This window comes from Pteropus alecto, unplaced genomic scaffold, assembly GCF_000325575.1.
Source record: "Pteropus alecto unplaced genomic scaffold, ASM32557v1 scaffold45, whole genome shotgun sequence".
Taxonomy (NCBI): Eukaryota; Metazoa; Chordata; class Mammalia; order Chiroptera; family Pteropodidae; genus Pteropus; species Pteropus alecto.
The window spans coordinates 19,907,591-19,931,827 of record NW_006442491.1 but is presented as its reverse complement, the minus strand read 5'-3'; the positions used below and the strand labels follow the sequence as shown (position 1 = coordinate 19,931,827).

General features: G+C 48.9%; 1 protein-coding gene across 1 annotated transcript in view; it reads right to left on the bottom strand.

The window, feature by feature from the left end:
- The window catches only part of BPIFB4 (BPI fold containing family B member 4), a 22,846-nt gene extending 2,002 nt beyond the window's left edge, over positions 1-20,844 (bottom strand). The window contains exons 1-14 of the mRNA XM_006921718.1: positions 20,730-20,844; positions 19,693-19,755; positions 18,768-19,287; positions 17,740-17,844; positions 16,778-16,921; positions 14,922-14,985; positions 14,406-14,466; positions 13,202-13,293; positions 11,348-11,551; positions 9,764-9,817; positions 7,215-7,385; positions 4,830-4,897; positions 2,998-3,040; positions 1,353-1,416 (exon numbers count right to left, since the gene is read on the bottom strand). Of these exons, the coding sequence (XP_006921780.1) occupies positions 1,353-1,416; positions 2,998-3,040; positions 4,830-4,897; positions 7,215-7,385; positions 9,764-9,817; positions 11,348-11,551; positions 13,202-13,293; positions 14,406-14,466; positions 14,922-14,985; positions 16,778-16,921; positions 17,740-17,844; positions 18,768-19,287; positions 19,693-19,755; positions 20,730-20,835 (1,759 nt within the window). The 5' untranslated portion in view covers positions 20,836-20,844. The remainder of the gene's footprint in view (positions 1-1,352; positions 1,417-2,997; positions 3,041-4,829; positions 4,898-7,214; positions 7,386-9,763; positions 9,818-11,347; positions 11,552-13,201; positions 13,294-14,405; positions 14,467-14,921; positions 14,986-16,777; positions 16,922-17,739; positions 17,845-18,767; positions 19,288-19,692; positions 19,756-20,729) is intronic.
- Between the last annotated feature and the right edge of the window lie 3,393 nt (positions 20,845-24,237).

The window sequence follows — 24,237 nt, the reverse complement described above, 5'->3', positions numbered from 1 at the left end:
TAGAGAGCTAAGGACCTTGTGAACGTACCCCTGGGAAATATATTCAGTATTTTCCAAACTTGTTTGTCCACAGAACCCTTTTCTCAGAGTATCTTGGGGAATTCTCCATGGAACCTGCTTTGGGAATCATGGATTTAATCCAATCTCGCACTTTTGAGAATGGTAACTTGCATTATAGTGAGATCGAAGGACTTGCCACCAGTTCACACTGCCTGCTAGTCACCTAGCCAGGACGAGTGTGTCCATCTCTCACCTCCCTTGGTCAGCCCAGCCCAGCCCAGGCCAGCTCAGCTCCTGATGTCAACCTCTCCTGCCAGGGAAGGGCATGGGCTTTGTGACCAGCTCTTTTCCTGTGACTGAGATGCCGTCCCCTCTGGCGACAGTTCCCAGAATAAGGGTCTGTTTGACATCAAGAGATCTCCAAAAGCACCTGGGCTGGTACAGCTGATGCCACCCTCTCCTCCTCCTCTCTTCCTTGAAGCAGAGCGGGAAGAGAGGTTAGGGCCGAGTAGCATGAGGACTTGGGGACAGAGGTTTTCAATCGAAATTCAGCTCCAGTTGAGGGAGCAGCTGTCCCAGCCTCCAGGTGGCCCCACAGTCTGACAAGTAGTCCCAGAGAGGCACAACCATGCTCCATCTATTCTACTTATAACGTTGGGCAAGAAAATCCTCTAACTGATAATATGGCTGCCTGGGAGGTGGATTCTAGGTTAGAGGATATCGATTAGAACAACTTTAGCTTTATCTGTACTGATTGAACTTTTTACAATAGTAATATATGCACACAGTCCCTGTATAAGTAAAAATAAGTACACAATTAAAAACAAGTCAAGAATGTAACAATGTGAGCATACTGAACGACACTGAACCACACACCTAAAAATGGTTAAGAAGGTAAATTTTATGTGTATCTTACCACACCTAAAAATAAATATACAAAAGACAAATCAGGAAATATCTTGGACTGTATTGGGGAAAAAAATGGAGAAAAGAGAGTTTAGTAGGAAATAGACCCAGATGTTGAGATTAATTGTCTCGGGAGGTGAGATTTTGTTTTTTAAAATTCACACACATATAATTCTAATGTAAGATCAGTATTTGACATAGAGAATCAGAAAAACAATCAGTGAAATAAGAAAAAAATAGAATAAAGGAAAAGTAGCAGGTAAAGAAGTTGTTGGACCCTTGGGGCAACATTTACATTCAGAGGCTTAAATAAATAAGCTCAGAATGATGTTCTCAGAAAGACTATTGAGATAGAATGTCTGTGTGTCAAATACGCCCAACAAACCCGTAGCCACCAGGTTTCCAGGCCATGAACCCCCGGAGGAGGCACGGGCACCCACTCTCACCATTCATTGCAGGCATAAATGCCAAGTCGAAGATCTTCCCGACCAGCACCTCCAAGAGGCCAACCTGCAGGGAAAGGACAAAAATTCAACCCCGGGCAGGAGTTTGCTCAAATCCAAAGGCTCGCCTTGTGGACCAAGAGGAAGCCGCAGAGCTGCTCTGGGAGAATCTGGGAGCTGGCAGTCAGAGCTCCTGTGACTCTAGAACCACCGAGCTGAACAGCTTCAAGGTGCATCTAGTCCACCTGCCCTCTGTACAGATGGGGAGGCTGAGACCCAGGGTGGGGCCAGTGCTGGTCCAAGAGCTCATGGAGAGGCAGGGACTAAGGGGAGGGGGAGCAGTTCTTCCGGGGAGGCACAGAATACGGGGTGTACGGTGGCACATTCATGAAAGGCCAACACTCAAGGTTCCCATCCTGGCTCAGCCTCCATGGGCCTCTGAGAGAGGTCCCTCACCTCTCTAACTCTCAGTTTCCTTATCTGAAAATGGGCCAGACAGCCCTGCTGGCAAGGATGCCTCAAGGATTAGGAGCAGATCATGTAAAGTGCCTGGCCTTGAGCCTTTTTGTATATGATCCCTCTTAGCTTCTCTAAGTCTTGGCTTCCACATCTGAAAATGGGAGTGAATAATTCTTCCTTCATAGGGTGGTTGTCAAAATCACAGTAAGTTCTGATATGCAGAAAACCTGCGGTGGCATAGTAGCAGATGGCACTACAGTGACAAGCGCATGAGGACTTACATTTCAGTGCCAGCTCTTACTAGCTTTGTGACTTTGGTCAAGTCCCTTAACTTCTCTGTGTTTGCCTCCCTTATTTGGAAAATGGGCTAATAATTGTACCCAAAGCATCAGTTTGTTGTGGGGATTAAACAAGAAAAATTTGTTTTTTAAAAAAAAGCATGAGTGCTAATTTCAAATTAAGTGTTAGCATCTTTTTCTACCTGGAGTCCAGAGATTCCAGTTCTTGCCCTAGCTCTGCCCGAACCAGCTGTGAGGCACGTCGCTCATGGCCCTTCTCTGGGCACCAGTCTATACAACGAAGCTGCTGATCCCAGTTCCACGGGTTGTAATTATTCAGGTTAGAAAAACTCGAAAATGAGCAACACAATGGGTATTTGACTTTCTGCACACGTGAAAATCACTCAAGCTTGTCCTAGAAAGCAAGTGTCTGTTTCATTGTCAATTTATAAAAGAGGGCCATATTTGAAGCCTTAGGGCAGAGGACCCAAGAATAAACAGAGCTGAAACAAGACCAAACCCTAGAAAAACAGGGTTTGAGAAGCAGAATTGAATTAGAAAAGCAGAATTCCAGAACACAGGGGTGAAAGGGAGGTTAGAAATAAATCCAGACCTGTTTGTTTTACAGATGACGAAACCAAGGCTTGGAGTGGGTTGGTCTTGCCAAGGTCATAAGGGAGTCACCTCCATAGAGGCAGTCAGTTAAAATGAGGTAGAACCATAGGCAGAGTTGGAGCTGTGAGTCTGTACTCTGCCCCTCCCTGGCTTTGTGGGCCTCAGTCTCTCCACCTGGCATCAGTCCTGACAGTACCAATGCCAACACTTTGGAATCCACAAAGCCTCCGGGTTCCTGCCAGCCTCACGGGGATGCCATTCCAAAATCCCACTCTGGGACTGGGTTTGCTACTTACATCAAAATTGCCCACATTTGAGGTTCTGAGGTTGAGACTGGTCCTGCAGATAAAGGAGACAGCTTGTCAGAAGTAGTGGTTGCCTGAGCATAGCAAAGGGCTTGCATGTCATTAAGCTATCAGAAGCCTGTCCACCAGCATCCACGTGAGGACCTCTCTTGATCTGCGGGGACTTAATAAGAACAATGCTGGTCCCCACATACAGAACACTGATTATGTACCAGGTACAGTGCTGAAGCTTTATATACCACACACCTAAAGGCCCAAATCGGAGCTGCGCCACCTAGTAGCTATGTGTCCTTGGCCAAAGTACTTAACCTTTCTATGCCTCAGTTTCTTCCTCTGCAAAGTGGGTGGCTGCAAGGACTAAATGAGGTAATTCAAGTAAAGCCCTTAGAACCATGCCTGGTACATGGTGAGTGTCACGCACGTGTTCGCGACCATCGTTGCCTTGCTTAATCCTTCCAGCATCTCTGTGGGGGAGCTACCTGAGGCTCCAGGGTCACTTGCCATGGCTACAGAGCTTGGGAGGGAAAGCTCAGGACTTGGCCCCTGAGCCTGTGCTCTTCGCTGCTGTGCTCTTCTGAGAAGAGAGGCTTGAGGCCTGGGTTTGAGGTTTTGCTCTGCACTGTGAGGACCTCAGTCTCGCCGCACCCAAATCTCATCTGCAAACTGACAGCCCTACCTGAGACCAGATTTCCAGTGAGGCCGAGTCACCGGAGCCCATCGGCATCCAGCAGGAGAGAAACAAATGTTTCATTCCTTCCTGACTTCTATTCCCACCCCTCCTTCCCCCTCGGTCACTATATCCACAACACCCAAGCTCTTTCCTGCCCCGCCAAGGTTGCCCGCACTTGTCTTGCTGCTGGAAACTCCCAGCTCTTCACATGGCTGGCCCCTTCTCCTGATCCAGGTGCAGGTTGAACATCACGCCCTCAGAAACTCCTGGGGCTCTGATTAGTATCATATCATGAGTAACTCGCATTGTTGGGCTTGATAAATATTTGCGGTAGCAAGAAAAACTCACAATGAATTAGGCACGTGCTGAAAATGTTATATACAATTTCTCATTTATTTGAGGTGGGAATAATAATATTTACTGCCATAGGCTGATGTCAAGAACATCACAGTTAGGGCTTAACTTAATGCTTGGCACATAGAAAGCATCCAATAAATATTATTATTATGAGTCCTATGAGATAGGGCCTATTATTCCCATTTTTGGATGAGAGAATTGAGTTTCAGAGAGGCAAGGTCACTTGGCCTACATCACACAGTCAGTCAGGGATCACACTGGGATTTGAACCCCTGCTGCTCGGCTCCACAGCCCATACCTGTAACCATTCAATACAGCTCTAGGGTTGACAGGCCTGGGTTGGCTTCTAGACCCTCTCTGTACTCACCATGAGGCCCTAAGTAAATAAATCCACCTCTCTGAGCCCTAGTTTTCTCCTCTTCGACATGGGAGCATAATAGCCCTGACTCCACAGGACCATCGTGAGACTAAACAAGGCAATACAGAGAGGTACCTAGAGCAGAGCCTGGCACAGCGTCATCTCCGGCATCGCCATTATTATTGATGTCATGACTGTCGGCAGCAGGTTCTTCCTGTTAAGCTCACGGCTTCACCCACCTTGCCTGGCTTGTGCCAGTGGTCTTGCAGTCACAGCTCATTTTCTCCTTTGCAGCCTCCTGGATTTAACCAGGGCTGACAGCCACACCTGGAGACCTCCAAGCCCTCCCTGGTGTCCCTCCGTGAGCTGGCTCCAGACACGGCAGCACCAAAGAGGCCTTTCTGAGGAACAAGAGCCCGAGGCCACAAATCCCCTTACTTGTCCAGCTTGGCGTCGATCATGAGCTTATCGTTCTCCACGGAAAACATGGCCAACAGTTCTGTGTCCTGGAGGAAATGGCAGAACAGAATGTCACTGCCATCATATATTGGCTATTGCCTGCTGAGGGCTCGCTGTCTGCCAGGTGCTGAGCATAATAGCAGGCTATTCCCTGAGGTCCTCATCAAACCCTTTTATAAGCCAAAACCCCCAATAATGCTCGCCACATAATGGATTCCTTGCTCTGCCTCCCCTGCCCCTCCCCGCCCCCCTGCTCCAGCGAAGGTGTTAGGAATAATAAATTGCTTCTGTTAACAGTTGTTCTCCAGTAAGTCACAGTACGGGTTGAATTCTCAGAAAGACAACTGTCACAAGAAGCCAATGATTGGCATGGAGTATTTACAAGTTTCTCTGGGCTGTCTCAGAGCGGGTGAAGTGGCCTACACCTTAGGAAATCTGCTTCAAATGAGCCATTGCTCATGAGATTGGGCATCATCGCTGTCAATCATAATTGCCGCTCCCCCCCCACCCCCGCCACCCATGAGAGGGCAGACTCATCTACTTCTCACAAGCAGCAGCCTCATTGTAGGAAAATCCCTCTGCTTCCCTGCCTCCTCCCAAAATGAAATAAAATAAGTTGGTCTTATGAAAGAAAGGAAGCTCCCAACAAATTCAGGTAATATTATTAGTAATAACAGTAACAGCAATCATTGGGATGGTGGAGAGGGGCTCTGGGTGCATACGGCAGGGACCTGTGTGGGCGTGGAGATTATTCCATTCATTCATGAGGAAATGGCATTTGAACTGAGGCTTGGAAGATATATAGGATTTGGCCAGAAGAAATGGATGTGAGAGTGGTTCAGGCAATGGGAAGGGCCTGTGCAAAAGCTTTGGAAGCAGGAAAGAGGTTGGCATTAGAGGGACAAAGAAAAGGTCAGAGAACAAGTTGGTGAGGACTCCAGGAGGCTGCAGCAGGATGGAGCTAGACCAGGCAGGGGGAGTGGGCTGGAGAGGACTCGGCGGCATCCTAGGGGCACTGGGGAGTCATGGCAGGGTTCTGAGCTGGATCAAACAAATGTTTGAGCTGTTGATGGAAAAAGCTCCACACAGTAGCACTAGTCAACAAGGGACTGGATCAGGGGCAGCAGTCTCCACTTGTTGGACGAAAATCAGCCCTTTTTAATCTCTAATCTGATGATAAGAGCTGCCTCCCCCGCCCCACACACCCCCACCCGCTGCCACACACACACATCGGGGCATGGCATGCTTCTACTTCCTAGACTAGAGGTGGCTTGTTTGGTCTTGAGCCCCAGGAAGAGAGACAGAACCCAAACGTCTGAGTCCAAAGCTTTAACCATGGAGGGAGAAATGGCAGTTCATAGGACACATTCCTTTGACAAATATTTACTGAGCACCTAATACGTGCTGGACCCTGGGCTAGGTTCTGGGGATCTGGCAGTGAAGCAGACAGTTCACTTCTCTCCCCAGCAATAAACTAACAAACAAATGCATTTTATGTCAGGTTAAGGGTACGAACAAAGTAAAGCAAGGGAGGCAGAGAGAGGGGGAGATGGGAAGGGTAGGGATATTTTAGACAGGTGATTGGGGAAGACCTCTATGAGGAAGGGAGATCTGAGCAGAGACCTCAAGGAAATGAGAGAGTGAGTCATGCAGATATCCAAGGGAAGAGCATTCTAGGCAGTGGGAATAGTATGTGCAAAGGCCCCAGTGTGGGACTGTGCCAAACATGTTAGAGAAAAGACCGAGGAGCTAAAAGGTGACTGGGGGGATCTGGAAGGACTTTGTGGGCCAAGTCCTTCCAGAAGGGACTGGTTTATGTTTCAGGATTGAAAGAAAGTCTTTGGAGAAGGGGGCAGGGTATCATGATTTTAAGGAGATTCTTCTCTATGAAATAGTTGTGGAAACTGTTGTATTTGTATCTGTCCCCTGCTAGGTGCCAGAGACAAGAGAGTCAGGACCGTCTGTGTAGTTTTTTCTTCCTCCAGCATATAGTAGAAAGCATGACACATAGTAGGTGTGCAATAAATATTGGTGATGTGTGACCAAGGCCTACTTTGCCACGCACTATGGTATATAATCCATGAGAATAATAATAGCCAAAACTTTTGGAGCCTTTACAGTATGTCATGTACTGCTCTGACCATCTTATTAATGCCTTACGCCATTCCCATGTGGTAGAGGAGAAAATGAAGCCCAGAGAGGGGGAAAGCCTCGCTCAAGTTCACACAGCTAGAAGACTGGATTTAAATCTGATCACCTGGCCCCAGAGGTGAGCTGTATTCACTAAGGTGGGGACTGAGGGGATTTGAAGGAGTCTGTGGCCTCCGAGAGATCTTCGGGTTATCTACGCCCCCAGACACTCACCACATCGATGAGGCAGATAGTAGTCTCGACGTCATTCGGCTGTGACACCATGACCTCGGAGGTGGCAAACACCTTCACCAGTGCCTTGTCCTTCTGCAGCGTCACTGAAGGTGGATTTGGTACCTGGATCCTGATGGTGAGGGGGCGGGACTCAGGGTATTGCTGGAACACCTGTGGGTGGATACCAGGCTGGAATGAGTGGGGCCCTGGGTATTGGGGGATCTCACCTTGGCTACCTTCAGATCCAATAACATCACTTGAGTCTTACCAACCACATGCAAATGCTCCAACCCACTGCCGGATTTGAGCAAACGGCTGCCCTCTGCCAGCCTCTCACATAGGGTTATTGTGAGAATTAAATGTGATGATGTCAGCAAAGCATCGAGCTCAAGGCCTGATGCACGGAAATGCTCAAAACCTGGTACTGAGCAAGATGGGGGTCACCCGGACATTCACAATGTCACTGAATTATTACAACTCCACTGGGTATTTTTTACTCCATGTTACAGATGAGAAAACTGAGGCTCAGAGGGAAATACCAAACAAATTGTCCAAGGCCAGCAAGAGAGTTGAGATTCCAGCCCAGGTCTGTGTCACTCAGAAGCCCAGGCCCTTTCTCCCCTCCCGCTATCTCTAGACACCCCACCTGGAACGAGAAAGTCCACGATTCAGGGGGCTCTGAAGAACCACAGTGAGAGGGATCTGAGCCAGTTCGTTACAAAAGCTAATTTGCTAAAGGGACAACTCAGCAAATGACCAGTTTCCCATAACTGCTAAATAACTGATTTACTGAAAACTTTATTTTAAGGAACATCTTTCTTAAATATGTTAAATGAGCATAAATATGTGGGAAAAATACAGAGTTAATTTTTAAAAATTCATTTAAATGGAAACTTTTTTGGGTCCTGGTCCTGAGAAGACTCTATTTATTTACTCGAACATATCCAAGGTGCAAGTCTTTTGAACAGCTCTCAGTCTACTGGAAAATCTAATAAATTTGTCAAATTGGCTACTCAGTGAATTCACACGTTAGCGAATTGGCTTTTAACACGTCAATGATTTGGTGGATTGGCTTTTCACAGAGGGATTTTCAGGACTCTTCCCCAGAGGGGCCTGGTGTCCTAACCATCACCACCCCAACAGAGAGTCTCCAAGAATTAACCTGCCTTTCCAGGGACACTGAGAGGTTACCTGAATTCTCTCCCCACAGCAGCAGGAGATGCAAGTTGCCCGTCCAGCTCCGGTCAACCCTCTCCTAGTGACTCCACCCCAGGCTGGGTCTCCAGAAGACATTCCTCAGTGTCCCGCCTGAATCCCCTGCTGGAGACCCAGCCCCATCTCGAGGCCTGAGTCTCTGCCGTAGCCCTGCTCTGCCACCACCCCATTGTGTGGCTTCTCTGAGCCTGTTTCCCATCTGTAAAATGAGTTATCCCTTCTGGATGGGGGAATGATTAAAACCAAATGGAAGAGTGGATTCTTAAAATTTTTCATAAACTGTAAAGCGCAGTGCTTATAAGAAGTGGCCCAATCAATAAAAGGTCCAGTTGGAGGGCTTCACCTGTCTCCGAGAGCTGCCACTGTTTATGACCTTAGATCATGGCGCTCTGCCATTCAGCTTTCAACCACATGAGGGCGATAGTGACCATTTGTTGAGTTTGGTCTCCTTTCCTGCCTCCTTTGAATTCTACCCAGTAGACAGGACCGGTAGAAAAGAGAAGAAAAATGTCTTAAATGGCTGTAGATTACAGCAATCTTTCACACCTGTATAATGTTTACATTAAGAAACTCTTTGCTTCCAGGTGCCTGAAACCTGAGCTGGGACAAGGATTGGGATCAGAAAGGCCTTTGTTCCAGCTGTACACGGCCACTAATCTGACAAGAGCACATTTTAAAAAAAGGATTTGTTATTATTAACAAGAACAATAATAGTTAACATTGTTAAATGCCTCTCCTGAGCCCGGATTCAAATCCCAGGTACACGGCCACCATGCGAGGTGAGCATTTTTGCCTCCGTTTTCCAGATGAGAAAACCGAGGCTCAGAGAGAAGTCTTTTGCCTGAGGTAGTACGGTAGGGACATCGAAGTTGGAATTCAAATTCACGTTTGTCTACTCCAAAGATCTTGCTCTTTCTTTCGAAGCCCTTCTGTACTTGTATGTGCCCTTTGTCAGACTCTCCTTCATATCTGCATATCTCCTTTATCGCTTTTACCCTCCTGAATGAACCTGTGGAATAGGAATTAGTTCCTTTTTTAACAGATGAGGAAGCTAAGGCTCAGAGATGTTAAGACGCTTGCCCAAAGACACACAGCGAGGAAGTGGCCAGGCCACGATTAGACCTGTGCCAGCCAGTCCACTGCTAAAACTCAGGAGCTTTCCACCTCAACCTCATATGTCCTTCTCTCATAAGGATTTGGCCTCCGAGCTTTTGCCACTGCACCCAAAATGGGGGTCAGAGCACCCCTCCCTGGTGCTGGGCACCTTCCCTCCCAACCCAGCTCCTGGGAGGAAGGTGAGGCTGAAGACAAGGGCACACGCCCGCCTTACATACCTTGGGAATCAGGGCTCCCAGTGTGGACGTGGTGAGGGGAGGAAGCTCTTCGAACTGCAGGATAAGAAGGTCATGTGAGTGTCTGAGGGGATGGGATCAGGCAGGAGCTGCTAACACAGTGACGAACTCCTACACACTCTCAGGCAACCGGTGGGGGCGTTTTCTCCCCCTTAAAGATACCTTCCAACGGCAGTCACCGCATAGACCACAGTAGCTGTTGGGTGGTTAAGTGGACAAGGCCAGCCACTTAAATTCCCCGCAGACCCGACTTAGAGGGCAGGAGGCAAGACCTGACTCCTTGCCCTCTAAAAATGTAATTCTGTATTGAAACAAGGCACGCATCGGCCAGTCCGTGACTCAGTGTCCACTAAATGAAAGATTCTGCCATATCCCTGAACCACCTGTACTATTCTTTACTTAATATTTTCTTTATGATTTTTATTTTTTGTATTTTTTAATTTTTTTATTTGAAGAAATGATTTAAATTTTTCCCCTGTCTATCTCTCCCTAATATCTTCTTTAAATTGACTTACTTTTTAAAACCTCAAATACTAAAAAGTGGAAATCCAGTATCACTTGACAGAGACAGAGATGGCAACTGTAAAACTACATGCAATAAAAACAGAGCGATGCCATTGCATTCTGCGTGGATATTGTTGTCTGGGGAGGGCCGTGAGCATGAATCCTGTTCTGAGTTAAAAAGAGGATACTTAAAAGTGCAAGAGAGGGTTAACTATACCCTGGCACCAAATGGAAGCCTTTCTCTTAATGGAATCAAAGATTGACATAATTTGTACAGTGGCTTTTTGGAGAACATCTCGTTCTTATAAGATACATGCTGAAGCTTATGGAGTGAAATGTCATATCTTCAAAAACTCAAATTGTTCAACGATGGATTGATAGGTGATAGATAGATAGATAGATAGATAGATAGATAGATAGATAGACAGATTAGTAGATAAATTAACTGGATGGATGGATGAATGGATGGATGGATAGGTGGGTGGGTGCAGAGATGGATGAATAGATAGATATGAAGCAAATATGGCAAAATATTAACTGGTAAATTTAGGTGAAAGATATTTGGGCATTAATTGTATTATTTTGCAACTTTTCTGAAGGCTTAAAAATTTTTCAAAGGAAAGATTTAGAGAGAAAATGACTCTGGAACATACCTGAGTATTTTATTCTTAGGTTATCTTTTAGTTACTTATTATCAATGTTTATCAGGCGAAAAGATTCTAAACATTTACGAAGATACATATAAATGAATATATATTGTGCTTTTAAAAGGGGATTGGGATACAATTAAATAGAATTGAATGGGGAGAGACTTTCTCATCACACAATTTGATGTAGTTTATCACCGTGTCTGTGAATGACCTAGAATCTTCCTAGGCACCATGCTTTGGTAAACACTGACATGATTGATACAAATCCATGAACTGGATATGAGTCAGGGGTGGACTGTCAATAGTTCTCACTTTAAAGCAATTTCCCTAAGGCCATGGGGTCTGGAGGATCAGTAAGTAGGGAGTATTTGCTGCCCAGCCTGCTCCGCCCCCAGATGGGACCACGACTCACCATGCCATCAGTGATGTCAATATCCAGTGCCCCTTGTTTTTGCAGGAGAGCCAGCACCGAGCCCAGGAAGTTGGCAGAAATGGCCAGCTGGGAGTTAGTGTTGTCACCCATTGGAGGCAGTTCTGGCATCTTCTGCCGGGGAGCCATGGCTGGCCGCCCCAGCGGATAGTCAATGAGATCTCCTCCAGCCTCCCCAACTAGAGTCTGGGGAAGCAAAGAGGAAAAGGGTCACAGGTGTGGGGGGTTAGGGGGAGTGCTGGGAGAGGATCGAAGGAGGTAGGCTGAAGGCTAGGGTGTAGCCCCAAATCTGCCTCCAGGCAGCCTTCCTTGATTAAACCTACTGGGTCTGAGTGACTCATGTATGGCCCCCAGTTCTTCTTCAACTTGCGATGGAATGAAACCTCTTGCAGTTCTCACTTTATGACCCCTTAGAGTTATAGCCATGGTATATCACCATATATTTTAAATACATGTATGACATAGATTCTTTCCCCCGTCAGCCCTGCCATGAGTTAGCATGTTTGTGTACCTGCATAATACACAGTGGTGTATCTACTCTCTAAAGACCAGACTCCTCTCCATGGCCTACAAGGCACCGTGTGGTCTGCCCCAGAGTTTTCTCCACCTCATCTCGAGCCACTCTGCCCCTCAACCACCCTCCACAGTGCAGCCACCAGGGCTTTGTTAGTCCCGGCCACCATCTCAGCACTCCCATCGTGGCACCTCCCACACAGTTTCCTCCACCACACTCTTCTTATTTCCTATTCATCTGGCAGGTCTCAGCTCGTGTCACCTCCTTCAGGAAGCCCTCCAGGACCTCCTTGGGTACATCATGTCTCCTGCTTAAGGCTCTGATAGCCTGAGACCTTCCTTCATAGTTGTTCACGATTTATAATTGTACATCTGTTATTGATTCTTGGATGGCTTGTCCCTTCCCAAGGACTGTAAGCTCTGTCGGGACAGAAATCTTGCCTGTGCACCACTGTACCTCCAGCCCCAGCCCAGAGCCTGGCACACAGCAGGTGACCAACAAATATCTCTTGAATGGTTATGTGTTTATGAATATACTGGGTGTGCATGTATATGAATGCCCAGCTGTGCTGTGTACATGAGAGCATGGGTGTGTGCCTATAGCTCTCTATCTGATGGAGCAAGTGGGAAAGCAGCCTTGTTCATGCAGCTGAGGGGGAGTACATATATGTGTGTGCGCCTGTGCACAGTTAGGGGCCAGATTCAGTGGTGTGCTGGAGCCATCTCACACCAGCTCACAAGATCCAACTTCACGCCATCTCTTTCCACTTCTGTGTTCAGTGAGCCATGCTGGTATCTTGAAATTGGCCATGGTGGGAGTATTTACACTACGGAGACCAGCAAATGTTACAAATCAGGACTTTTTCTTTTTAATTGTGGAGAGCCAGTTGTTAATGCTTACCAGCACACTACTGGCCAGATTCATGCCTCCAGAGACCAAGCCCATAGCAGCAGCTTTAGTAGCTGGAAGTCAGACTGCCTGGGTTCAGATCCCAGGTTTACTTTTGTCAGCTGTGTGTGACCTTAACATTTGGGCAAGTGGCTTAACATTTATGTGCCTCAGTTTCCTCAATAAGAGTGCCTACCTCATATGACTGCTGTGAAGTCAGACGAGGAATGTGTCTGGTACACAGCGAGCACTTATAAGTGCTGACTGTGACTGCATTTCTAACACTGCTCCTAGAAAGTCCTCATCTATTCATAAAAGGTCCTGTTCAAATGTTGCTTCCCAGGCACTCAGCAGAAGCCCTGGGGGGCTGTCACTCCCACCCTTGCCTGTAGGGTGAGGGCCACCTCCCCTTACTCCCAAGCCCAGGCACTCACGTTGAGGTCCAGCTCCAGGAATTCTCCAGTCACAAGTGGGAGGCTGGAGAAGGTGTACTGAACGCTTCCCAATATCCCCAGAGGAATCAGAGCTGCAGGCAAAGGTGGAAGTCACAGGGAAATCCCCTCACACTCCCAGAGACCTCCCTTCTTTGTACCTCCAAAGGGGTGGGACAGCAATGCTCCAGTTCTAGACACCCCGGAAAAACCAAGAGTTCGGGGTTCAGATCCCACCTCTGCCTCTTCTTTGCTGTGTGATTTCGGGCAAGATGCTGCACCTCTCTGAAACTCAGTTTCCTCCTCTATAAAATAGGCTTAACATAACTCCTTGGACTACATTGGAGGGGGAGCAAAGAGATCCTAGATATTGATAAGCATTATAAACTGTGAAGTGCCATGCACCAGGGGAGAAGCTTTAAGGTTTTACAATGTGGTACTTCATTGGATCTGGCCGTCTCCCTGACCGCTTGTGATGAACAGCCCCACCATCTGGGCTCTTCCTCCCTTGTTTCTGGCCATGAATTGTACCTCTCTGGGAAAGTCATCCTCAAACTTTCTGGAGTCCCAGAGAAATGGGAGCACCATGGGAGAGGGCTGCTCGGTATGGCTGTAGAGGCTGTGCACCGCACAATCCAGGCACCGCCATGATGTTGTGGACTCTATGAAAGGAAGTCCCTGGGATCCTGCAGCGCAAGAACTGCACATCCATGGGGTGGGCTAGCCTTCAGGGATGTTCACTGGATCGCGGGGGAAGGGGTGGTGGCGTGTGGTTCTGAGGACTTGGACGGTCTCTGTGGCGTCTCCGGCTACTGACACTCCAATCCCTCTTTGGGTTGAAGCCGATCCCCTCATTTTAGAGATGAGGAAATGGGGAAGAGTCTCTCCAAGTCCACACACTGTCAGGGCAGAGCCAGAGCTCAAACCCAGCCTCTCGACTCCTAGTCCAGAGCCGTAGCTCCCTGGGTCCACGTGGGAGCCTCCTCCCTCTGGGACTTGGGTGGGGGGATGTTGAAGGACAAGAGGAAAGGCCAGGTAGACTCTCTCTCAAAGCACACAGCACTCTAAGGACTTGAGGGTGGGTCTGCCACCCCCACCACCTTGAGCTCTCCTCTCAGACATGCTATGTCCCTGGCTTTCCACAGGCTGGACCCCGATCAGGTACTAGTAGATGATGACCAAATGAAGCAAAGCAGAAAGGACTTACAGTCCACGAGACCCAGCTGGTCGTTGACAAGACCCAGCACCACGTCCACAATGGGGCAGAGCTGTAGGGGAGACAAGGCATGAAGTTCTGGTGACCGTGCAAGCGGTTGATAAAGGGGTACACAACTAACAATGACAGCTAGTGTCTACTGACTTGATCTGTGTTTGGCACTGTCCTCCCACGGCCCCATGGGAAAGGCTCTGTCATAATCCCCATTTACAGATGGGAAAACTGAGTGTCAGGGAGGTGATACAACTTGTCATGTAGCTTGGAAGTGCCCAAGCTGGGACTCAAACTCAGAACTATGCGATCCTCAAGCCTCCCTCCTTCTCCCTTCACTAATCTGTCCCTGCATGTTCCTCAGGGTCCTTCCCAGACCTTGAGAGCATGCCCAGCCCCTGGCTCCCTTCATCTCTCTGGGTCACCTGCATGACCACAGGGATGGAGGTTGGACTTTGGCCCCTTGGTCTGGGGAAAGTCTATGCTTCTTGCTCCCTGTGCCAAGTAGGTTCTTACCAAGTCAGGGAGGACGTTGACCAGGACTCGGTTCACTAAGTTGTCCACAAGGTTAGGAAGAAGCCTGAGGAGAGACGAGCAAGATGATGAGGGCTCACCAGGCTTTTCCACACTTGGGAGTTTAGCTCAGACTCTGTCTGAACAGTGAGAACCCTCTGCTGCTGGTGTACCTTCACCCTAGACCTGGCTGGACAAGCTACCTAGGCACATTGCTTGGCTTTTCATTCATTCGTTTACACATCCATCCATCCATCCATCCACTCATTTATTCATTTCACAAACAAATGCTTCTTGAGCTTTACAATGAGTCAGGCCCGGGCTGGGATGTTCCTGAAAACGTCGTTCCCTCTTGCTCATCTGCCCTTCTATTGGGCTGTTTGCTACAGCTTTGTGTGATCTTCTTAAAGGGAAAATGAATATATTACTTTATCCAAGCACCTAGCACAGTATCTAGTGATAGTAGGTGCTCAATAAATGTGGAAAGGCGTGAAGGAGAAATACTGACAATAATTTGTGCTTGTATGGTCCACAGGAGAAAACAAGGAGCTAAGAAGATTGAGAGATGTCATCCATTCTACAGACAAGGAAACTGAGTCCAGAGAAATGACCCAGAGCAAGTTCTAAGTGCATCACTGAGCTCTAAACTCACTTTCTTAACCAGTTAAGGGAGAAAGAGATTATTGATGCATAGGCAAGACACATAGATGGACAGAGTTGTAATGTGAGTGCTTGTTTCCCGAGACCCTGCAGTGATGAGAAAATGAGGGAAACATGGTTATCTCAACACAAAAGCATCACTGACAGCTTGACCCCACAGGGGTCTCCCTGCGCCCCCACCCAGGTTGTAGCTGACTATCCAATGCTGTGCCAGTTTGACAAAGCGAAGAATTTCTTGAGGTAAAATCCTAATTAGAATGTTTCCAAGCTTATTCTGCATTTCGGTCTCCTTTTTAAGTGAATCTACACCTCTAGGGGCCTTGTCTTGGTTCTAGTTCTCCTTGGATGATAATGCACATGTGTGTTTATCCGTGTGTGTGTATGTGTGTGTGTGTGTGTGTGCGCGCGCGTGCATGTGCATGTGTTGGGGGGATCGTTTGAAGTTAATCTATACACGTTCAAGGCACAGACTGTTTTTTCCTTCTGGGAAATTATCCAACAGACCATGGGCCCGAATGTGAAATGTATGTAAAAGGCTATTCATTGTACCCTTATTTGTCAGAGCAGAAGATTAGACAAATTGCAGTGTCCAGCAATAGGAGCCTGGGCCAATAAATGGTGGTTCATCCAGACAATGGAATACTATGCAGCTGTAAAAAGTTAAACAATGAGGAAGCTCTCAATGTTCAGACACAGAAAAATCTCCACATAGAGGAAGAAAAAAAAGAAAAGTGCAGAATGATGTTCATAGTACGTTCCCATTTGTGTCAAGAAGAGGGTGAGGAGTGAGAGTCTACGTTCGTGTTTGCTTCGTTTGTACCAAGGAACTAGAAGGCAAACTCGGTGGGAAGGGGACAGATGGGAGGCAGGCTCCTCACTCTGTGCTTTTTGTCTTTTTAGATTTTTAAACCATGTATTACCGACTATATTCTTTTAGTGAAAATGAGAATTAAAAAACCCGTGAGGTTTCTGTGCGTTTCCCTTCCCCGCCCCTCCTCACCGGAACACCAGGGGCCAATTTTCTCCGCCTCCACCCACCCTGGAGCAGACACAAAGACTCAGAGAAGCTCACATGAATCAGAAATTCTTCTGTCTTTCTGCTCCCAAAGTCCAGATAAGATGAGGGTTGGAGTGATTGGGCCAAGAGATCGATAAGAGAGGGGTGCCCCCAAGGCATTCCTCTGCCCACCTGTACTCACCCTCGGAGCAGCTTGACTTTGATACCCCCCAACAGGGTGTCACATCGCTCAATGACCAGCCTAGGGTAGCCCGTGCGGTCCATGGTCAGCCGGACCTTGGCTGTGATGTTCACCTCCACAGCAATGTCCAGGAAGCCGATGAGACTGGAGGAGACCGTGGGGTCAAGGAGACAAAGTCAGCCCCAGCCTTGAGACAGATCAGCCTCACTCAGGCCTGCCCTGCATCTCACATCCTGGGCTTCGCCCTTGCTGTCCCTGCCCCTTGCTATTATGCATCTATTATGCCCCTTGCTCACCTCTAGGGGTCCCAAACTGAAAGGCTTCCCTGGTTCCTCAAGTTATCTGTGAACAAATCTATGTCCCCCCTCAGTCTATGAGAGCTTCAAAGGCTGGGAAGAGGGGTCAATAAATGAACTCTATGTATAAATTTTGGGTTCCAAGGTGACCACCCAATGACCTAACTTTACAGACATGACCTCAATCCATGGGGAGAAATCAATGCAAAAGTCTGCCTCTGAGGTGCTCTGATAAGCACCTACTAGGTGGCAGGCACTATTCGGAGAGGCATCTGCTTGCCTTCCCTCACATGTGGCTGCAGCCACCTGGAAAAGGAGGTGTCATTATGCCCATTGCAGGTAGACACTAAGGCTCAGTGACATTAGGGACTGGCCTGTGGTCACACAGCCTAAAAGAGAGTCGGGATTTGAACCCAGGCCATCACCTGACTCCAGCCTCCCAGGTCTTAAGACCCATCACGCAGGCTACCCTCACTACTCATAGGAACTGCAAGATGACCTGAGCCCGAGGTATCTTACAGGCACGTGCTGGTAAGACAGTAGACCTTATTAGTCCCTGCATTACAGACGAGGAGGTTGAGGCGTAGGGAGTGGAAACAACCTGCACAGGCTCTCCCAGCCAGGACATAGGGTACTGGGGTCCCCTCCAGGGCCAAGGGCACACACCTCTTCCCGTTGATGGCCACACGGGTGTACAAGCTCAGATAGACACCCACGCCAGGCAGGAGCCGCACAGACACCCGAGGGAGGGTCAGCTCCACAATGCGCAGCCTGCAGGGGACCAAGAGTGATGAGAGGGAGATCACCCCCGCTGCTGGCCACTCTACTGACCTGGGAGCCCTCTCTCACCCCATTCCGTCCTCCTGACTCTAAAGAGACCTGAGGGTTGTGGACAGAACTTGGAAAACACAGAGAAGTTAAAGGCAAAAAAAATGCCACGAGCCCTACTTCCACTGCCCACTCTCTGGGGTTTCTTTTTTAAAAGTTTTATTTAAAGATGCCATTCCTTCCGCTTGTTCCTGCCTCTCTTTGCCTAGCTCCCTCCTACACATTCTCAGATTTCAGCTCGAGGTCCTCCTCCTCCAGGAAACTTCCCCCGATCTCCCCCACCATACACATTCTCCTTTCCCCATGAACTTTTTACCACTGTTGTAATTGAATGATTTCTAGTCTTCCTTACCAATGCCCACACACCCTGCCAGCCTGCAAGCTCCACAACGACAAGGGATAGGTCTTTTCTTGGCTAACCGTGGGGCCCTGACTCCAGTGCCAACACAGTGCCCCAATTATGGTGGGAGTTCTAAATGTTTATTGACTTAAATAGTGAATATGAGGAGGAGGCTAGGCATAGTTGAAATGATAATCTACGTGTATGATTTTAGATCCTTGGGCTTTTCCCACCTAAACTGTATTACTATGACCATTCAAGACTCAGAGGGCCCAGAAAAGAATGGCCCAGAGTCACACATAAACATAAAAGGTTGAGCTGGGACTCAAACTCAGGGCTGTTGAATGACAAGACCCATTACCATACAGCTTGGGATTCTCAAGATGCCCAGCCCCAAGGCCAAATCCTGAAAGGTACGGGGATCTGAAGACCATCTCTCCTCCAACTCCAGGCCTCTGGGGGTGATCACCTCTGTTTGGAGGTTCATCACAAGGGACTTGATAGGGAAAGCCCGGCCCCTCCTTACCCTGTGATGCCCTGCACGGTGCTCAGGATGCCGCCCTCGCCGAGCACACCCAGGACGCCCCCTCCTCCGAGAAGTCCTCCGTCGCCAAGGAGACCACCTCCGCCGAGCAGGCCCCCTTGGCCCGCCAGGATGCCGTCGGTTGCCAGCATGCCCCCAGTGCCCAGCAAACCACCTGGGCCCAGCGCCCCAGTGGCTACACCCGGCGGGATCTCTCCTGGCCGCAGCTCTCTCCGGTGAAGTCTGCCCACAGTTGCCCCACCTTCGGCCGACCGATACCGCCCATGGCCCCTGGGGCTGCCATGCACATTGTCGGCGTTGCGGTAGTCGCCGTTTCGGAGATCCCTGATGCTTCCGTCCGAGTCCAGGATCTCACCGTATCGGTATTTGCCCCCCAGCTGAGCAGTGTTTTCATTGGTCTCGACGAGACCATACTTGTAATTACCGCCAAGCTGTTTGCCATTCGTATATTTCGAGGGGGGATCTCGGACGTGAAAATCATTGTAGGGAACGCCACCGACACCTCGGGGGAATTCAACGCTTCTGTAGTCATTGTAATGGTGTCTGCCACCGCCCAGAAGACCACCACCACCACCACCCAAGAGACCACCACCACTGCCACCCAGCAACCCACCGCCACTGCCACCCAATAGTCCCCCACCTCTGCTACCACCACCCAGCAACCCACCGCCACTGCCACCCAGAAGCCCCCCACCACTGCTGCCACCACCACCCAGAAGCCCCCCACCGCTGCTGCCACTGCCACCCAATAAACCTCCTCCAACTCCACCCAACAGGTCACTGTCACCCCCTCCACCTCCACCACCAAGAAGGCCCCCCAGAAGACCACCTCCCCCACCACCTCCACCTCCATGTCCACCAAGCAGACCCCCCAGGAGAGGCCCACCACCATCACCACCAGCTTTACCCAAGGGCACCTCTCTCAGGGCTGAGTTGAGAGCATCGCTTTTCTGCAGGGTGCCGGAAATGGCTGCAGAGGAGCAAAGGTGTCAGTCAGGGTTTCCTCCCTTTCTTCCACGTCCAGCCCCTAGATACCACCTCAGAGCACTGCTGGCTCTCTGGGCCACACTTTCCCCATAGGTAAAATGCCCAGGTCCAATGGGAAGACTCCTCCAGAAAGTCCAGCTCTGACGTCCCGGTGAGCTCATTGGCTGCTGGCTTTGACCTTCTCGCATTTTAACTAGATTTTGATGATGTTCAGCCAAACCTGCGTAGATTTTCTTCCTCACCCTCAAATCCAAGTGCTCCACACTTTGCAGCTTAAAAAACCTACTTCCTCATGCATTATCCTTTCCAACTGATTCCTGGGAAATGGTCAAGGCCAGAATTATTGTCCCCATTCGATGGATAAAGAAATTGAGGCCTGCGATACTCAGATAGGAAATTATCTCCTTTTCATTCTCATAATAGCCTTGGATGAAAATTGGGACAGGGACTGTGTCCTCATTTGCCAAAAGTGAGGTCCCAAGGATTAGAGACAGGAATAATTATGGCTCCAATTTTTGAGGGCTTTCTATGTACCAGGAGTTGTGCTTATTTTTCAAAAGGTCAGCTCATTTAATTCTCATATCAGTCCTGTGAGATGGTGACTGTGATTACACTCATTTCACAGATGAGGAAACTGAGGCTCAGAAAACTCAAGTCATGGACGTAAGCTCACATAATCAGTATTTGAAGGAAGGCTGACTCCAGGACCCGAGCTCTTAATCGCTGCTCTCTACTGCCTCACGTATAAAGTCCCCAGTGTGGTGTCTGGCACATAGTAGGTGCTCAGGAAATGGTAGCCAAAAGGAAAGGGTGGTAACTAAGGCCCAGAGAGAAATCACACACCCACTCGTTGTAGAATCCACCAGTGAGGAAGAGGGGCCTTGAGAACTTCAGAGTTGGCTGGACTGCCCTGCCCTCCTCATGCCACCCTCTAATCCCCGGCAGGGCTGGACTCACCATTGCTCAGCACGTCTTTAGTAACCCTGAGGACGGTGTTTGTCTCTTGGCGGGTACTACACACAGCCACCACGGACAGAGTAGCCACACACCAAGCCGTCCACATGCTGGCACTGTTTCCCTGCTAGGAAGACGGTGCATCAAATGGCTGTGGAGGGCCATCACCACCCTCGCCAGCAGGTGGAGCTCGGCACGCCCCCCTGCCAAGGGTCACATCAGGATCCTGAGGCCCAGAGGCTGGGGAACCCTGGTCACACAATGGGGCGGAGTCCAGAATTGCCGATACCACCTTCTGAGTCTTTCAAACTGAAAACTCCATTCATTCATCCTGCCATCCTTCCATCCATCCTTCCATCCATCAGTGCATCCACCTATCAACATATTCATCTAGCCACCCTTCCATGCAGCCAGCCAGCAAACACCCTTTCCCACCTTTTTGCAAGAGACGGTTCTACACCATTTGATTAAGGTTAAGGGCTCTGAATCAGAGCTTTCTGGGCAAAAGACTGCCTTTTTGAACCTCTGCTTCCTAATCATAACACATTGTATCAGGTATATAATAGACAATAAATAGCATCTATTGTTATAGTTTTGGGACTATTATTTCAGACCTGTAAGAAGCAGATCTTAAGTTATGAAATAAGGGCCTGAGATTAAGGGGTGAAGCTGCATTTTGGGATGAGCTGGTCCGCCTCTAGGAAACTTGATTTTGCTGTCTCACTTCTTTTACTCCATCATCCCAGTTTGCTCATTCGCCAGCCTCAGAGAATCAGCACCTCCCATCATCCGAACCAAACTGTGGAATTGTTGACTTCAACTCTCTCCACTTATGCACCCTCTTCCTTCTTCCCTGCTCCCATTTTTCCTGAAATTCACCAAGCTCCCATGTTTTTTCTCTATTCCCATCTGCTCCCAGGAGAGTATCAGAGGTATTAATTTATACTAGAATATGAAGGACTAATATGTGTAAGAATTTTTTTTCTGTCTTCCTCGCCTCGACCTAACCCCACTACCCAGAGTTCTGTGTTCAAAGAGGTATCACCACCTTCAGTTAAAAAGATGGGCACCAATGAAGGGATTTCTGGCATCAGCAAGCAGCAGGCCTTGGCCTCCCCCTGTCAGCCCAAAAGGGGGAGAGGCTCCTTCTTACCCCTGGGAGATCCCTGCAGCTCAGTCTTGAGAGGTTCCGTTCACCGGGCCCTCTGCTTTGGGCTGAGTCGGGTCACAGGTCCCTTATATAGCAGCTGGAGTTCGAGTTTGCACCCAGAGAGGGAAACACCGTATAATTATGAGAGACCGGAATCGGGCATTGAGCCCCAAAACCACAAGGGTTTGTGGTTTGTGGCTAATTCCAAGAGCTGTGTTCAGCCCCAGATGGTGTCACTTGAGCTGGGGTTTATCAGCCCCTGGTCTGGACACATTCCTGGAGACCCCAGGTAGGCCCCCAGATGGGTGAACTGGAAACACCCCCAAATGCATCTGATTTCCAGCTCTAGGGTAGGCACTGCCCACTCCAGGTGGCCTGGACAGGCAGAATGTGCCCAGACTGGACTCAGAATCAGGCTGACCTAGGTTCAAACCTTGGTCACCTCCAACTCACTGCATGACCTTGGGCCACCCACTTCCTTTCTCTGTGCCTCTTGTTATTTCCATCTGTTAGATGGGTGTGATACCTGCCTCACAGGACTGATTTGAGGATTCAGGGAGATGTATACAGATCTGATTCTTCAATTTGGGGCTGGTGTGAAGAGAACAAGCAGCTGGGCTTTCTTTGACCTGCAGGTTTTCTCCCAGTATTTAATTATGAAATGTTCACACATAGTGAAGTTGAAATCATTGTACAGTAAACACCCATATACTTGACACCTTACACCCACAAGCTATTTCTACCATTAAAATGGTGTTATACTTGCTTTATCACATATCTGTCCATCTATCTGTCAATCCATCTTTTAAATATATGTCTTTCAAAGTAAGTAGCAGGCAACAATACATCTTCCTCTATACACTTCAACATGTAAGCTATTACGATTTTTTTCATAAGTTATGAGATAGGGGCTGAGATTGGAGGGGAAAAGCTGCATTTTTGCTTTGCATACAGTGAATTTACATACAGTGAAATTCACAAATCTTAAGTTTTATTTGTTGAGTTTTGACAACTTTAAACAGCCACATAGCCCACACCTCTATCTCAATATAGAGCATCTCCATCACTCCAGAACATTCCCTTCTGCCCCTTCCTAGTCAATGCCTGCTACCACCCTTCAGAGGCAGCCACTGCCTTCTCCAAGACCCGCTGGAACACAGCCCAGACCTCTTCCTTGGCATTCAAGGTCGATCTCCCTTCCATACTCAGTCCTACTCCTGCCCCTGCCTCCTGCCTCTGGGCCTTTGCACATGCAATCCCTGCCATCTAGAATCCCTTTCTCCAGATTCCACTGGTCAAACTCATGCAGAAATGTCAGCTGCCCTGAGAAGCTTTCTGTGATGACTCCCAACCTTGACCCTTCCTTTGGACCACCAGGGGTTTCTACAGCCCATACTGAGTTGGTGTTGCTCTGGGCAAACCAAGCAAAGCAGGCCTGGACCCCACCACTAGCCCAGCACAGGCACAGATGCCAGTGTAGCGAATGAACGGATGCATGAATGCTCTTACTTCCGCTGGACAGGAGCTCTCTGAGTCCTCCTTGTTTCTCATCCCCAACCCTAGCCTGAGTCCTCCCTCCATGTTTATTTGATGCTACCTCCTCCCTGCCCCCACTAGGTCCACCGGAGAACTCCTTTAGGGCTAGGGGGGCATTTCTGTCTCTCCAACAAGGCCTGCTCTCAAGTCAGGCTGAGAATAAATGTGTTTTCCCGAACTCTGCAAGGAGATGCTTTCTCCTCCCTCCCTGGAGGCAGCAAGGGCTCTGAAGGCAGGCACAGCTGACGTCAAATTTCCCAGTGTCACCACTGGCTTCTGAGCCAGCCCCTCTCAGAGACTCATTTTCCCTGTCTGCAGAGGGCACATTAATGGAGCAGGCTCTGGAGCTGGGTGCTAAGTTTGAATTATGCTGCCAGGTCTCTAATCCTGTTTCTTTGGGTTTGAGATGGTGACCGGAACAACCCAGGCTCAGAAGGATGTTTTGCGGGTCAAGTGACTTAATCATGCAGAGTACTGAGAACAGAGCCCACACACAGTAGGTGCTTCGTAGATGGCATTTTTATCCTCATCGTCCCGTGTCTCTGCTGGCTCTTTGTGGCAGCAAGTCTGTGAAAGCCATGAGGGGTCTGAGGAGGTGCCTCAGCCCTGGACCTGGATTACCTCATCACCCCACCACCTGTGGGGCCTGGAAGAGCCGGCGGGGCGGGGTGGGGGGCAGGGACCTGAAGAGTCATGCGCACCTGTGTTCCCATCTCCCATCTGCCCTATATGCCCTGGATAATCACTTCTCCTCCAGGACCTCAGTCTGGACATCTGAGAGGTGGGCATAATTGCACTTCCCCAGCAGGGTTTCGAGGGTTACAT